The 14,939-nt window shown below is 42.2% G+C and overlaps 1 protein-coding gene across 1 annotated transcript in view; it reads left to right on the plus strand.

Moving 5' to 3' along the window:
- Positions 1–6,793: 6,793 nt before the first annotated feature.
- The window catches only part of arhgef37 (Rho guanine nucleotide exchange factor (GEF) 37), a 31,625-nt gene continuing 23,479 nt past the window's right edge, over positions 6,794–14,939 (plus strand). The window contains exons 1-2 of the mRNA XM_071920241.2: positions 6,794–6,815; positions 9,418–9,965. Coding sequence (XP_071776342.2) covers positions 6,794–6,815; positions 9,418–9,965 — 570 coding nt within the window. The remainder of the gene's footprint in view (positions 6,816–9,417; positions 9,966–14,939) is intronic.

Genomic DNA, 14,939 nt, shown 5'->3' on the forward strand with positions numbered 1-14,939 from the left:
CTGTTGCAGTTGCACCTGAGAGCGTTAATTGAGGAAAATGCCGCCGCCATACGAAACATACATTTCACATAGGCTATACTTCAGAATATAACACATTTCATATACAACAAATGTATATTTTGGATATACTTGCTAATGTATGTTGTCAACATTAGATGTATTTCAGTCTCGAAGATATATCTCCAATATATCTACATGCCCAAATGCATGTTTTACCATTTTTTTGCACATTTTGAAACATATTTTGAAACATATTCTGAAATATATGTGAATATATTGTTTTGTGGTATGGGCAGCTATTAAATGCATTTACAGTTATCCAGTGAGTGGGATTTTCCAGTGTGATTAAAAGCAAGTGTATAACAGCCTAAAGACAGACTAAAACTACATGAGAGATAACCAGAGGCAGACACAGATGGAGTGGTAAACAGACAGTGTACTGACGTGTAAAAGGATGTTTAGTCTGTAATTTTGTTTTATTTTGATTCTCCAGAGATCAGGCAGCAGATGCAGCCATGTCTTCTCCTCCTCCCACTGCTGCTGCTGTCCTGAATGGAAGTGGGTTGAGAGAAGAAACATAACACATATGGGTAAGAATGTTATTATTGATGATGATGATGATTTTGGGCACCAGCCTGGTGGGTTTTGCTGACTGCCATACCTTATTCCTTATACCATAGTCTTTCCTTCTTTGTGTTGTTTTAGGATTCCCAAATTTAAGTGCAACCAAACCACAAATTAATTTATCCCTACCGCCGTAATTTGCTGAATATGCATAAATAACCTTTATTTATTTATTGATTAGGTTTGGTTCAACTTATTGATGTTGAAATATACAGTATGTTTGGTATACTTGCATGTATATCGGCTATTGACCCAGACCCAGTTTATGCACTTTTACAGTTAGGTGTCTCCTGTTCGTTTTTAATCTCATGACTGTTGTTGACTATTTGCTGAGTCGTGTTGTGTGTGATTTGTGTACTGTGTTCTTTAAACTTTTGTAAACCTGCTTGCAAAGCAAAATTCACCTTGGGCACAAAACAAGTATTGAATTGAATTATACATGAACCTCAGTTCAAATGCTAGCAGAAAGGACACCAGTTAGCACGAGTTCAAACAAAAAAAAAAACTGGGCTGGAATCAGTCCCCTTGCTGCCAAAATCTCTAACCTGGCAGGATGACAGGTTACCAGTAAACAAGCTACTTTTGAGTCATGTGACTTTTGTTTACTAGCCCTGGTTTGCTTGCAGTTGGGCATTGTAAACGAACCAAATGCAACAAATGCAAAAACTTCTCCACTATAGTTCGGACCAAAGAGACCAAAGACCAAAGAAAACAAACTGTAGGTGTGATCGCACCGTAATCTGCCGTCACTCACGGTCGTCTTTAAAATAATCCTTTACTCAGTTTGACCCGCTGAGGAGAATCCCTCGTTTGATGTAGTGGATACAGGCAACTTTGCAGCAAACTGAGAATGTAACAGGGAGGAGATTTAACGCTGACAGAGCAGACAGGACGCTGTCATCTCTGCCTTCAGCTTCAACATGGTCGTCTTTCTTCAGGCTTTAGCTGCCAACATGGCCATCATACACACTTGCCAACTTTTCTGTAAATCGTACAACTGACGATGCACGATTTGCAGAAGTGGGGACTCGACTTGAGTCACATCACGTGTGTTTTTTCTGGCTCGCTCCCTGGTGTGAATCATAGCAGCTTCTCTATAGCACATCACCACAGTCGGCCTATTTCTGTGTGTGACGACACACGTGCGATAGCCACGAACCGGTCCAACCCTACAATTACAGTAAACAGACTTTAGCTCTCCCTTCAATCTGCCGGCCCAGTCATCACTCCACCCAGACTCTTCTCTTCTCCCTCCTAGCTCTCCTATAGCAGATTGATCTCCCGACTCCAGTCAAGACAAACAGTCACTCTCTATTTGCTGCTGGAACCTGAAAACACACCTTTTTCAAGAAATACTTAAAGCTGTACTCGCCAACGTTAGACCTTCTCCTCTCTCTCGTCACTTTGGTTTCCTTTGGTATAAAGTGACGTTTACTGACCTCACCGTAAAGGATTTCTGGGTATTGAAGTCTGCGATATTCAGTTTTAACATCCCCCTCTCCCATAAAAAGCATTTCTTGCCTCTCTCCTCAGCTCTTAATTCTCTTATTCCTTTCCCTATCACTTCTCTATCATATATGATCATTCTAGGGTTGCGGGAATATTTTGTTTCATCCGTTATTCAGGGGGCTTTGTCTCTGACTTTTGACCTTCTTACTGTTGCTTCCTCTTCCTTTTTGTAATCTAGGAATATGGGTTTTGCACTGCTTCTAAGTCACTAGATAAGCATGTCAGCTCTTCGTCATTATCATCACTACCGTGAGTCAGCTGATCAGGAATCCCGCGCTGCAGCATTCCTCCCTGACATACCGATCTGATGAACCGGATCAGCTGCCTCGCTGCAGGCTGACCGACTCTCCCTGCACTGAATTCCTTCACTGTCTCAGGCCTTGTTGACACAATTCTGATGTATTAAACACTCTTGGGTCATAGAGATATACTAAGAGGGCCATTTGAGTCTCTGTGTGTGTTGTCCACCATTGTTTTTATAGGGAAAAAAGTGTAAAAAATGTGTGTAGTGTATGTGTTGTGGGGATTACAAAATGCATCCTCCTTATTCTTAAAGTCCTATATCATGGAAAACAGGATTCCCTTTGCCTCTGTGATGATAAAGGAGTTGGATGGTCTATCTAAACATGGTGAAAGTATCAAAACGCACGGTCGCCAACTAAATCCACACAATCCATATTAGAAAAGCGAGCCTCTAAACGAGCCGTTTGGACTTCCGTAACTTTGTGGCGTCACAAAGGTTCGCTCATTATCATTTCTGTAAGAAATAATAGACTAACAAAGTGTTTTTTTCAAAGCGGTTGAGCGGTTGTCATCGTTTATTAACCAGAGAGTTTTCCCTACCTGTAGCCGCCGGGCCGCGGCGTCTCACGTTTCACTCTTGAAACGGTTAGCCAATCGGAACAGAGGGGTCGTTAATATTAATGAGCCTTAAAGACACGGCGACAGAAACAGCCTGTTCTTGGTAAGGCTCAGAGAGATGCTGGAAAATGAACGTGGAGAAATGGATTGAGAGTGTTTTTGGTTCATGACACCACACACACAGCTTTGAATGGACCTCAAGACAGAAAATAAAACACATATGGGACCTTTAAATGTACAGGAACACAGTTTACCTCCCTACCTTCTCTGTTATTAAAGATGCACTAGGCAACTTTCCACATTGGCAGCCCCAAATTATACTTTATATAATAAAGTAACATTTCAAACAATCATGGAAATATATATAGTAAACAAATTACAGTGTTGCCCTGAATTAGGTTTCTCAGCAAATATGTGCTGTTCCTTGGCAACAACCAGATTAGCACTATGTTGGAGTTGTGGGGTGAAGAAACCCACTTCGACAAACAATGTGCGTATAATGTAAATTTTTAAATTAATTTGTTGCCCTGGAAAAGTTGGCAAGTTTGTATGACGGCCATGTTGGCGTCTTCCTGCTGCCGGCCCGGTGACAAACAGCTAAACACTGCAGAGAGATGACAGTGTTGAAAATGAAGGCAGAGATGATGACAGCGTCCTGTCTGCTCTGTCGACACTAAATACGAGAGATTTTCTGGATTACTGCAGGACTACCAGGAGCGATGACAGGTTCATTTTACGCTGTGCAGCCAAACTATATGAGATCGCTGAACCTGACTGAGGTGGTTACACTTTGCCCAGCTGAGACCTCGTCGTTACCCCTCGACAGATCATTTTTTACTTTACTTTCAAGTTTGCCATGAGGTAAATCAAGGATTTTTTTCTATAACTTTGCATTCACTTCAATAAGTAAAAGCATAATTTAACCAGGCTGTTGGTGTCAATGTTAAGGCATTAAAATAGAATTTGTGGAGTCATGATTTTATTACTGTGGGGATATTTGATTCCCTCTGCACTTTGGATATTCTGAGTGAGACAGATTAGTTTAATCGAATCAGTCTGTTTTTTATTTTGTTTTGAAGATGGAGAGTGTTGCTGTTTGGGTTTCTTCCTGAATTCTGCTATTAAGATGGATCAAGGATGTTGTAGCTTGTGTTGTTGCACCTAACCTAAACCTACAACCCATCGCTGAATGCAACAAATCCAGGCTTATCAAAAGGCATTCTGGGAAACGTAGGAAATCACTAACTGAAGTAGAAGTAGACGAGACAGGTTGAGGGAAAGTGGGTTCACTAAGAAGGTAAATGAGAACACTTCATCACAAAATAACTCCTGGAATGCACTGAACATCACAAATTGATGATATAGAAAAGTGTAAATAAAAGTGTTTATCTCCCCACTTTTTCCCTACTTTTGAAATCTAAAATGTGAAATCTAAAATGCAACTTTTTGTTCAGTTTGTGTAATATTGCTGTGTTGATATGTTGAATACAAAGTGAATGATGCTGTTGTCCAGTCCTGACTGATTAACTGTATACTAACTAGTTGCTGCTCAGTGGCCATATGTTTTCTAAAACAATAAACTTTTTTCCTGAACTAAATAAACTTTTAAACACTTTAAATCTGCCATAAATCTTTTTGTTCCAATTGAAAAAATCCAATGCAAGGAAACACAGATGATTTTATCTTGAGCCAGAAAATCCAGACAATTACTTGGCAATAGGTTGAGGATGGGACGTCCCGCGGTGCCTTTGTTTCCTGTGAGAGGGGAACTTCAATCACTCCGTCTCTCTGTCTTCAATGGTCGGTTTAGTCTCTTTAGTTTCTTGAAGCCTCTCAGGCTCTCGTCTGATTGGTCCGTCGTTCCAGAGTGAAAGCTTCTCAGCCAATCCGCTACCGCCTGGGCAAGCGTCACTTCCCATTCCCACCAGCTGCTGCAGTCAATCAGCTTATTCAGCAGCGTGTGTGTGTGTGTGTGTGTGTGTGTGTGGCTTAACCATCCTGCCAAAGCGCCCCTCCTTCCTCCCCCCACCCCTCTTTTTCCTCTACAAAACAGCTTGCTGACCCTCCTTTCCACTCCCATCCCCCTTTCCTCTCTCACACACACTCACACACATTCACAAACATTCACTCACACACTCCTGCCACATGAGGCCCAGCAGCAGCCTGCTGTGTGTGAGTCACTGGAGAAAGTTACACCAGCGTGTGTGTGTGTGTGTGTGTTTGTCTGTTTGCCAGGCAGGCGGCCTCTCCACTGCAGCAGATTCTGCTTTAGCGCTGGGACACAGCAGAGCGAGAGAGAGAGAGAGAGAGAGAAGGGAGATCGAGGTCTGCTGCAGCTGAATCAGGGATTCTGCACAAGGTAATGATAACAGGGTCTCATGTTATGGTTGTGTGATGATACTCTGTCACTCACACACACACACACACATACACACACACACTGTTGTTGCTGGGATGAGCTTGCTGTGGTTTCGGTTTGGATGATGACTTGTGGGCAACAGATGTCGCAACCTGGAGTTGTGGCTCTTGTTTGGGGATGTGAAGAAACGGCTTGTGTCAGGGTGAGGCTTACCTCTATCTGTTTATCTGCTGTGTGTTTGTAGCAACTTTTACATCGAATATAGTTTACAAGCTAAAATTCTGTTGTGTTCACTCAAATCTCAACTCGACTTTGGACGACCATTTGCTGCTAAAACCAAAAAAACTTCATGGAGGGAAAAAGGCAGATAAATCAACTTTGTGAGAGAAGGACGGGACAGTCTGCAGTTTGTACTTTAAATAAACTAGTTAAAGTACACCAGTGTCATTTAGAGTTATAACCCATTTACTACATTTAGCCCAATCATTTTGCAGTGCATGAGGTATGTCATTAGGTCATTTTTAAAATAGAAACTTTACAAACCTAGCTTGAAATTAACTGCTGTCCCGGCTAAGAAAGATGGTCGAAATAAGAAGATTCGGATGTGACAGTAAAGTGTGTAAGGCGACATGTTTTTGAGGAATTATTTCCATTTCTTCCTGTGGATGTCAGCTGATTGACAGGAAGCAGAGCGAAACGTAACGCAGCGCTGAGATGAAAACACTCAACTCAGCTCAATGAAATAAGGAGAAAACAGAAAGTTTGACCGAACCAAATTCTGGCTTCATGTTCACTGTGATGGATTCTCTCGCTCTGTGGAAGTTGTTTTTCATACTGGACAAGAATGAATGGCAGCAAATGGCTTCTTCTGAAGGGAAGAAAACAAACGCTGATATCTGCAACTATGCTGACTGTGTGCAGAAACCAGAGAGGAACCTGCACCGCTGGCACAAACTTATAAAAAACATCCGTACTATCCTTTTAAATGGAATGAAAAGCTTGTTGTCTTAGCCACAGCGGCATCAGTAACAGCTTTAATAAGCTTCCTCAAAGTAAATCAAATTAGAATCACTTTGTGCACCAAGTACAGTAAATGTACAAGAATGTGTCTTCGTGACATCGGTGCAGGAACGTATCGAGACATGTCATGTGTCATGTGGAGACATAAGTATATAGTTACAAGGACAACAGGAAAAAGGAAGTAAAGTAGAACCCGCAGTCTGCTCACATGGTACCTTTATTTTTTCTCAAGTTACAGAAACGTTTCCTTGGATTCTATTTCAGCCCGGGCAGCTTTAAGTGATGTGCGGAAAACAGGACTTCATATTCAGAGCAAGGGGACAGACAGATATAAGACAGATGGCAGATTATACATTGCATGCTACATTCATACAAAGTAAAGCATTCTTTTGCTGTGTGCAGCCAGTCAGGCAGTGTGGTATGCAGTGGGCTGCAGCTGGAGGTGAGAGTCCAGCAGTGCAGTGGAGCAACATGCTGTCAGACAGCTGTGCTGAGTAGTAGGAACGGGACAATATGTTTATCTCACTATACGAATGGATATGTGATATGTATGGAAGCCCATTCCCGCCACTCAATAAAATAAAAAACGACTCAATTCTGACTTTATATCTCGGAATTCTGACTTTATTTCTCAGAATTCTGACTTTTTTTTCTCACAATTCTGACTTTTTATCTCAGAATTCTGACTTTATTTCTGAGAATTCTGACTTTATATCTCAGAATTCTGACTTTGTATCTCGGAATTCTGACTTTGTATCTCGGAATTCCGAGATATAAAGTCAGAATTCTGAGAAATAAATCAGAAGTGGAAGAACTAAAGTCAGAATTCTGAGAAAAAAAGTCAGAATTCTGAGATATAAAGTCAGAATTCTGAGATATAAAGTCAGCATTTAGTCACTTTTTATTTTATTGAGTGGCGGGAATGGGCGTCCATAGATATGGGGTTCAGGATTTGACACAATCACAATCCGATGAAACAAATATTCAGAGTGTGACTGTGCAGAATTATGTTTATTTCTGAGCTACACATCTTTTTAGCGATGGTATTGGCTTGCTAGAATGTAAACAACAATTTAAAAATGTCATTACAGAGTGCAAATAATATAATTTGGATGGAGAGCTTGTGAAATTGTGAAGGGCAAAAACGATTCATTTTTCTGCCCCACGAAACGTATTGTCACATTTTTGTACTGTGATATATTGAATTTTGATGTATAGTTCCATCCCCTACTGAGTGGGATGGAAATACATGGAAGACGTTCTGAGCCCTGTGGATCATAGGCAGAGATGCTAAGAGAGGCTAAATCGGTGTCGTGAATAAAGCCTTACACAGACGTTATAATTAAATCACAGAGTCGAGGATGGAAGAGTCATCACAGTTTGTCCTTTTAAACTACCAAACGCTGTTCAGCTGAACCATGTAACAGCTAATTGTCAGAACTGAAGCAGCATTAGCCGCTCTGTAAGCAGCTTGCTGGCCTCCTGGTGGGCTGAACACATGCTGTTCCAGCTCACAGACTCCATGACAATACATTTCCCTTCCCTGCATGTTTCTGTGGAGGCAACAATACAAACAAGGCCATCTAATCCACACTCTGCCTCTGTTTCTATTGGCTTATGCAGTTACAGAGGCGGATTTACACAGGCAACACTTTAAAGTTGTAACCCGTGACATCTTTTTTTATTTTTATAATTTAGTCTCCATCTTTACTGCTCAGCGCTCATCTCTGTGGTGTTTCTGCACTGCACTTCCCAGAGATCGCCTGTCAATCAAACAATGTGGGCGGAGCTTAGATGTTCTGTTGATGCAGTTTGAGTTTCTCTTTTCTCTGTCTGTTCAGCCATGGTGGCTATCACTGCTCATGGTAACCACCCAGTTCTTCTTCTACTGTTTATTCCAAACAAACTGCTAACGCTGCTGCTGGAAATGTAAAACGCTTCACTTCCTCTGAGCTAGAGGTTTTTTCCTAGGAAAGACCGGGTGTTTAGAACAGCAAATGTAAAAGTTTTCATGAACTGGATATAGGTTGAATCACCTTTATGTTATATCAGTTGGTGATAGAAAGTAGCAAAACGAACATTATTTATATGAAAATGGCATTAAAGGCATTTTAGATGGGTAGTTTTTCATGACAACTTTTTTTCCAAAGTCTACTAAGTTATCCACATTAACTTTGTCCTTGTTGTCCATGTGATATGTTCCTAAGAATTGGAAACCGTATTCTTCGAGCAGCAAGTAATGCCACACTATCCGATAGCAGCAGTGCTGATACAGGATAGATGCAGCGTTGAAGTGCTTCTACAGTGGCTACAACTGCAGTATCCCTCCTGACTGTTGCTGGTTGCCTTTTCTCATCATTTTTACTATCTCTGTATGGAGTTGTGCAACACAGCCCTTCCCTTCCTGACTCAGTTAGTCTATGTTCACACCACAGGCCTTCATGTGTCTGAATCGCTGCTCATATCTGATGTTTTTGGCTGACGTTTCATATCTATTCTAGGATGTAACAAGGTATCTGATGCACTTAGAACTGACGTCAACAAGACATGCATGCACAGAGTAACGATAACAAAAGATGTCACATTTTTTTGTACCTACGCTCAAACTAATTTTGGTGTGACTTTGAGCTTTGACTGAATTCCGGCGTCTTAAAATAACAATCAAGTCGGCTATCTGTCTTTCTTTCCGTTGTTGTATTGAAACAAGTGTAAATATAGCCAAAGAATGATGGAGGAAAACTAACACTTTAAGGCTCAATACAAAACTACATTAATTCTTAAGATGGCTGTTTATTGCATGAAATTGCAATCCAAACCAAGACCAAGGGGTTCAGCTTTTGTTTGTCCACGCCTGACTAAACCCCAAAATTGCTGATAATTTCCTGATGATAAAATGCTGTTATCTTATTGGAGATATAGACTTGGCAATAAATGTAAAGAAGCCACAGACCCTGTTTCTTATGATGTGGTATTATCTGCAAGTGCAAAGTATAATTGTCCAGCATTAACACGGTGTCTAAACAGTGTTTTTCCTCTCCCAACAGTGATCTCCTCCATCATGGAGGTTCCCCGGAGGCCTCAGCCAGCCTCCCTCAAACTGCCTCTCCCCAAGCCGGCCTCCTCCGACCGCTCTCCCCTCGGAGCCGTGGAGAAGCGCACCGAGAAAGATCCGGTGAAAGAAAAACAGCGAGAGAGGAAGGACGGCAGTGTAGAGGAAGAAGCGGCTCAAGTCGGAGAAGCGGCGTTCAATCCGGAGGAGGAGACGATAGAGTCGGACGTATCTGTGTTTGTGGAGGCGCCGTCCGAAGCCTCGGAGAGAGACGAGGAACTTTTAGATACAAACATTTCCCCTGTGGAGGCAAATTCCAAACTTTCCTCACATGATAGATGCTCAGTAGCAGAGGAGGAGAAGTCACCGGAGGAGGTCGAGGAGGCCAGAAAGCGATCTGAAGAGGAGGAAGCGGCAGCTAAGGAGCGGGCGGCCCAGAGACAGCTGCTGGCTATAGAGGAGCTAGTCCAGACCGAGAGGAATTACCTTCGACTGCTGCAAGTCAGCACCGTCACCATCAGGAGCAACCTGCAGAAACTACAGGTATGGATGGAGTGTGTGTGTGGTCCTGTGTAGCTGAACAGGTAGAGCGTTGCAACACTGGCATAGACACAGTGCCATGTTAGTGCCATGTAGAGCTGCATGATTACGGGAAAAAAATGCTAATCCTGATTTTTTTTCTAAATGTTATGAACACGAATATTTGCCTGGGTTTCAGGAAACCGAGGCAAAGTTGTAGTGTGTTTTAAAGTGTTTAAAACCGTTGTCACAACCTGGCTCGTAAGGCCATGACAAAAGTGGGAGACACACCGTTTTCAAAGGTTAAACAAAGTAATTTATTTTAACAAACTGAAACCAATTAAACTCATACCAAAACATATGGAGTGTGGAGGTCAGTGAAGTCAGTAGTGTAGGGTGTGCATGAGTGCAGGTAGTGTGTGAGTGTTGAGAGGTGCATATAAACAAAGTAAAAGAAAGAACTAAAGAGGAAACTAAAACGGCCACAGCCAACCGGGAGCCTGCAAGGGAAAAAAGAGAGAGAGAGAGACGCCAACAAATATATATACACTGGAGACATCGGGCCCAGGTGTTCCCAGTTGATGCTGACGATCCCCTGCCCCTCCCACCAGGTATCTGAAACACAAATAGTCAAGACAGATGGCAGGAAAGGGCAGGGATCGTCACACCGTATAAACCATTTCCAAGTGCCATTTCCCACTATTTATATGGGATGGGTGTTTTAAGGGAGCTAAGCTAAATATTATGCTTTAGGTTCCCAGTACCAAGATGGAAAATCTGAGCAGGGAGGGAGCATGAGCCACGTTTTCCTCTCCCTCAGCAACTATCATCACAGTTCCCTTGAGCAAGGCACCTAACCCCAAACTGCAGCAGTGGAGCTTCTCAGTGACCAACAGTAGTGTGGTTGTGCTGAGCAGCTCCAAGGTGTGAATACATTGAGAAGTGTGAAGTAGAGCTTTGCATGCTCAGTCAACTTCGACACACTTTGAGGCTACATCCACACTAATATGTTTCGTTTTAAAACGCATAACTTTTGCTACGTTTGCGCCTAGCGTCCACACTACTCCGGCGTTTTCAAACCCCTAAAACAGAGACTTTTGAAAACGCTGCTGACGCCCTTTTTTTTTTTTTTTTTTATTAACAAAGGAATAATATACAAACATTCAGGTAAACAATAGCAGCACATATAGATCAAATTTAAGGACACAAATGTATATGAGGAACATAGAGGGAAAATTTAAAAGACAAGTACACATATACACAAATATAAACATATTTAGTCAGAGGTTTCAGGAAAAAAAGTTCCATAATGTTTCAATAGCTTATTACTTTTTTTGTTGTTTAATAAACTGAGTGATTTAAGTAGAGAATTCAGTTCTAGGAGAAAAGGTGAGATCTTAGGTAGTGATTTAGAAAACTTTTGTTTGTGAATAAAAAACTTTGCATATAGGATAATTAAATTAATCAGATATTCAAGAGCGCCATCATCTGGATTATCATAGTAACAGATAATATCCCTAAGATTAAAAGAGTAGACAGAGTTAGCAGCTTCAAAAAAGTGAGACTCTAGACCTGTCCAAACATTTCGGGATATTTCACAATCAAAAAATAGGTGAGAAATTGTTTCTATATTACGTTTGCAGAAAGTACAAGAAATATCAATGTCTGTAAATTTAGCAATAAAACAATTAGCAGGGTAACGCTGCTGACCCCGTTTTAGTTGGAAAACTTCGGGATTGCGTTTTAGTCTGGACGGGCGGAAACGGAGACTTTTGAAAACGATGGATTGACGCAGACACCCACGTTCGCTTCCTGATTGGGTCTTATCAGTCATGACGTGTCCTTCCCTGATTCGCCACGCCCCTATCACGTGACCCCTTTCCGGAAGAAAACAAACAACAACAGCCTTGACTACCAGTGGTTAATTCAACATGGAGAACGAATTACAGGCGTTGCTGACCTTGTTGTCTATGCTAGCAGCTGTTGTGCAGTTAAATTCAGAATTTTATAAAGCTGCTACAGCCTACATGCGCAGGAGGAAAGATATTATTCGAGCGATTTGCGACAGTTCCCGTGTCCAGCGGCGTTATCAGCCCTACATGCAGCGCCGGTTTTGGGTGAAGCCGGGAAGAACCAGTGCCTGGTGGGATAATTTTATCAATGAAGTTGTGGTTCCTGAGGAATGGCGAGAAAACTTTCAAATGTCCAGATCGGCCCTGATCAACCTCAGCGAAAGACTACGTCCGCATGTGGAAGGAGCAACGACAAACATGAGGGCGCCCGTGGATGTACTTAAGAAGGTAGCATGCACGTTGTATTACCTGAGTGACGAGGGAAAACTCCGGAAAACCGCTAATGCATTTGGACTATCCCGACAAGTTGTTTCAGTCATCATCCGGCAAGTCTGTAAGGCCATCACCGTCTTCCTGGGTCCAGACTTCATCAAAACACCGACTACAGAGCCCGAAGTGAAGGATCTTGTCGTCAACTTCTACCAAACACACGGTATGCCACAATGCTTGGGAGCAATTGACTGCACGCACATCGAAGTAAAACAACCCCAAGCTAAATCCACAGACTACATCAACAGAAAGGGGAAGCATACTTTGAATGTGCAAGCGTTGTGTGACTACAAGTGCTGTTTCATGGACGTTGTTGTCAAATGGCCGGGTAGCGTGCACGACGCGCGCATATTTGCCAACTCGAAATTGAGCGGCGACCTAAAAGATGGGACGATTCCCTCCTGCCCTGAAGTATTGGTGGAGGGCGAAGATGCTGTCCCTGTGTTTCTTCTGGGTGATCCGGCTTATCCCCTGATGCCGTACCTCATGAAGGAGTACCCCGGTGGCGGAGTTACCCCACAGGAGCGGTGTTACGGGCTGTCACTTCGCAAGGCACGCGTGGTGATCGACTGTTCATTCGCACGTTTGAAGGCGCGGTTTGCGGCTTTGAGGAGGGCGATGGACATAAACATGGAGGATCTTCCTTTTGTTATCTATGCTTGTTTTGTTCTGCACAACTACTGTGAAGTTCACAAAGAAACTGTAAACGAACAAAGCCTACATGCTGCTCTCCAGTACGACAGGGACTTCCAGCCACCCAGCAGAGCTGCTACTGTGAGAACAGACAGCAACGAAACAGAGGGGAAACGAGTGAGACGTGTGTTGACCAAATTTCTTGACCCATAATGTGGTAAAACTTTGATTTGTAACTGTTCATTTTTTAAAGTAAATTTGATGTGTGTGAGAGAGAGATAGAGCAAGACCTAGGCTATAGTAAGCTAGTAGTATTGGAGTATCTTTGTTGGTGGCTACTGTGTGCTACTGCAATTTCATTTACTGTTTCCATATTATTCCAATGTATCAATATTATTTTCTATATCAATATGTGTTTGTTGTTATATCACTACTGTAAATAAAACCACTTTTTTGTAACTGCATTTTTTTGTAACTGCGTTTGAAACTTTTTTTTTTTTTTTTCACTAAATTCATCTGAGTGAGAGTGCGTGTGTGGGAAAGATAGAGGTAGATCTTAGGTTAAGCATCAAACAAGACCTTTTATTATAGGAAGTACAATAGGAAGTATATAGAAGTATGAAAACAAGTGTCCAATATAAAGCAAGTGTGACAAAAACTTTGTATACATGTGCAAACTTTGTATACGTGTGCATCAAAATCAAAATATCAAATAACTATAAACATGCATTAAAGAGCAAAACAGGATTCAAAAGGTGCAAATGAACACCGCTTTAAAGTGTGAACCACAGCAAGAAGAGCTCTTTGGTCATTTACAGATAGGTATAGTCTCTGTAATCACTGTCCAGTGCAGGCGAACTGTACTCCCGGAGGGGCCTTGTTGTGGGCGTGTGCCCGTATGAATAGGTGGTCTGGTGAGTGGTGTGCGGTGGGTGTTGAGTCATATAATGAGTGGTACCTGAACCCACAATATGCTGCACCAGCAGCTCGATATTAGAGTTCAGATGGTCCATCGTAGATGACCACCGGCCCATTGTCTGCACAAGCTCCTCGTCGGTCGCCTCTAATCGTTGAAGGAGCCGCCTCTTAATGTCCAGATCCTCACATGCCCAGTGTACGTGAATGGTCATGTGATATGCGTTTTCAGGCGTGTTAGTATGGACGGAGATTATTTCTGAAACGCTCGTGTGGACGGAGATCGTTTTCATTTTAAAACGCCGTTTTAAAATGAAAACGTATTAGTGTGGATGTAGCCTGAAGAAGGCTGCTGGCCAAAACACTTGTGTATTTTGTTCCCCTTTTTGTTCTTTGCATACGCATTGTTTTGTGTGCGAACCTTTCTGTTTTTACCTTTAGCTCAGTCAACCTTCCTTTGACAAATAAAGGTTATAAAATGTCAATGTTTTACCCATACAGAAATTAGCTTAGTCTGATCTGCAGTTCAGTTCATGTGCATCCCAGCAACATCAGTCTCACCAGAACACCAGACCAGCTTTGGCCTAAATCATAGGATGGAAAGGGACTAAGGACTAGGAGAAATTCTCATTTTTGTGGACTAGGGACTAGGAGAAATTCTCACTTTTGGAAATCTTAGCCTGTGTCCGTACTCTGCAGGGCGGACGCTTGTTGTCCGGTTGAAGGACAGTCTCCCTCCTCCCTGCGCCCCCCTGCTGCCCCCCCCCCCCCGCTTCATGTATATCCTTCTGATAATGCAATACATAATTTAAAATCGAATAAATCCCATTGCACATTAAATAAAGAGTCATAAATTGAATGTTGAATTGGCGCAGCAGCATCCAGAGGAACTGTTAATGTTGAAGCTGTTCGGTGGTTTATTATCATTAGCTTTCATCACCTCTAAGGTATTGCCCATTACTGTTGAATAATCTTTTATTATTGCTGCGGTAATAAAACGAGGACTCGTAAAACAGAATGGAATTGGGCTTTATGGGGTGGAAGGACTGAGCTATGAATGAGCGCATGAACAATAAACCACCGAGAGAGAGGTAGATGATGGGAGAGA

This window comes from Centroberyx gerrardi, chromosome 16 (assembly GCF_048128805.1).
Source record: "Centroberyx gerrardi isolate f3 chromosome 16, fCenGer3.hap1.cur.20231027, whole genome shotgun sequence".
Lineage (NCBI taxonomy): Eukaryota > Metazoa > Chordata > Actinopteri > Beryciformes > Berycidae > Centroberyx > Centroberyx gerrardi.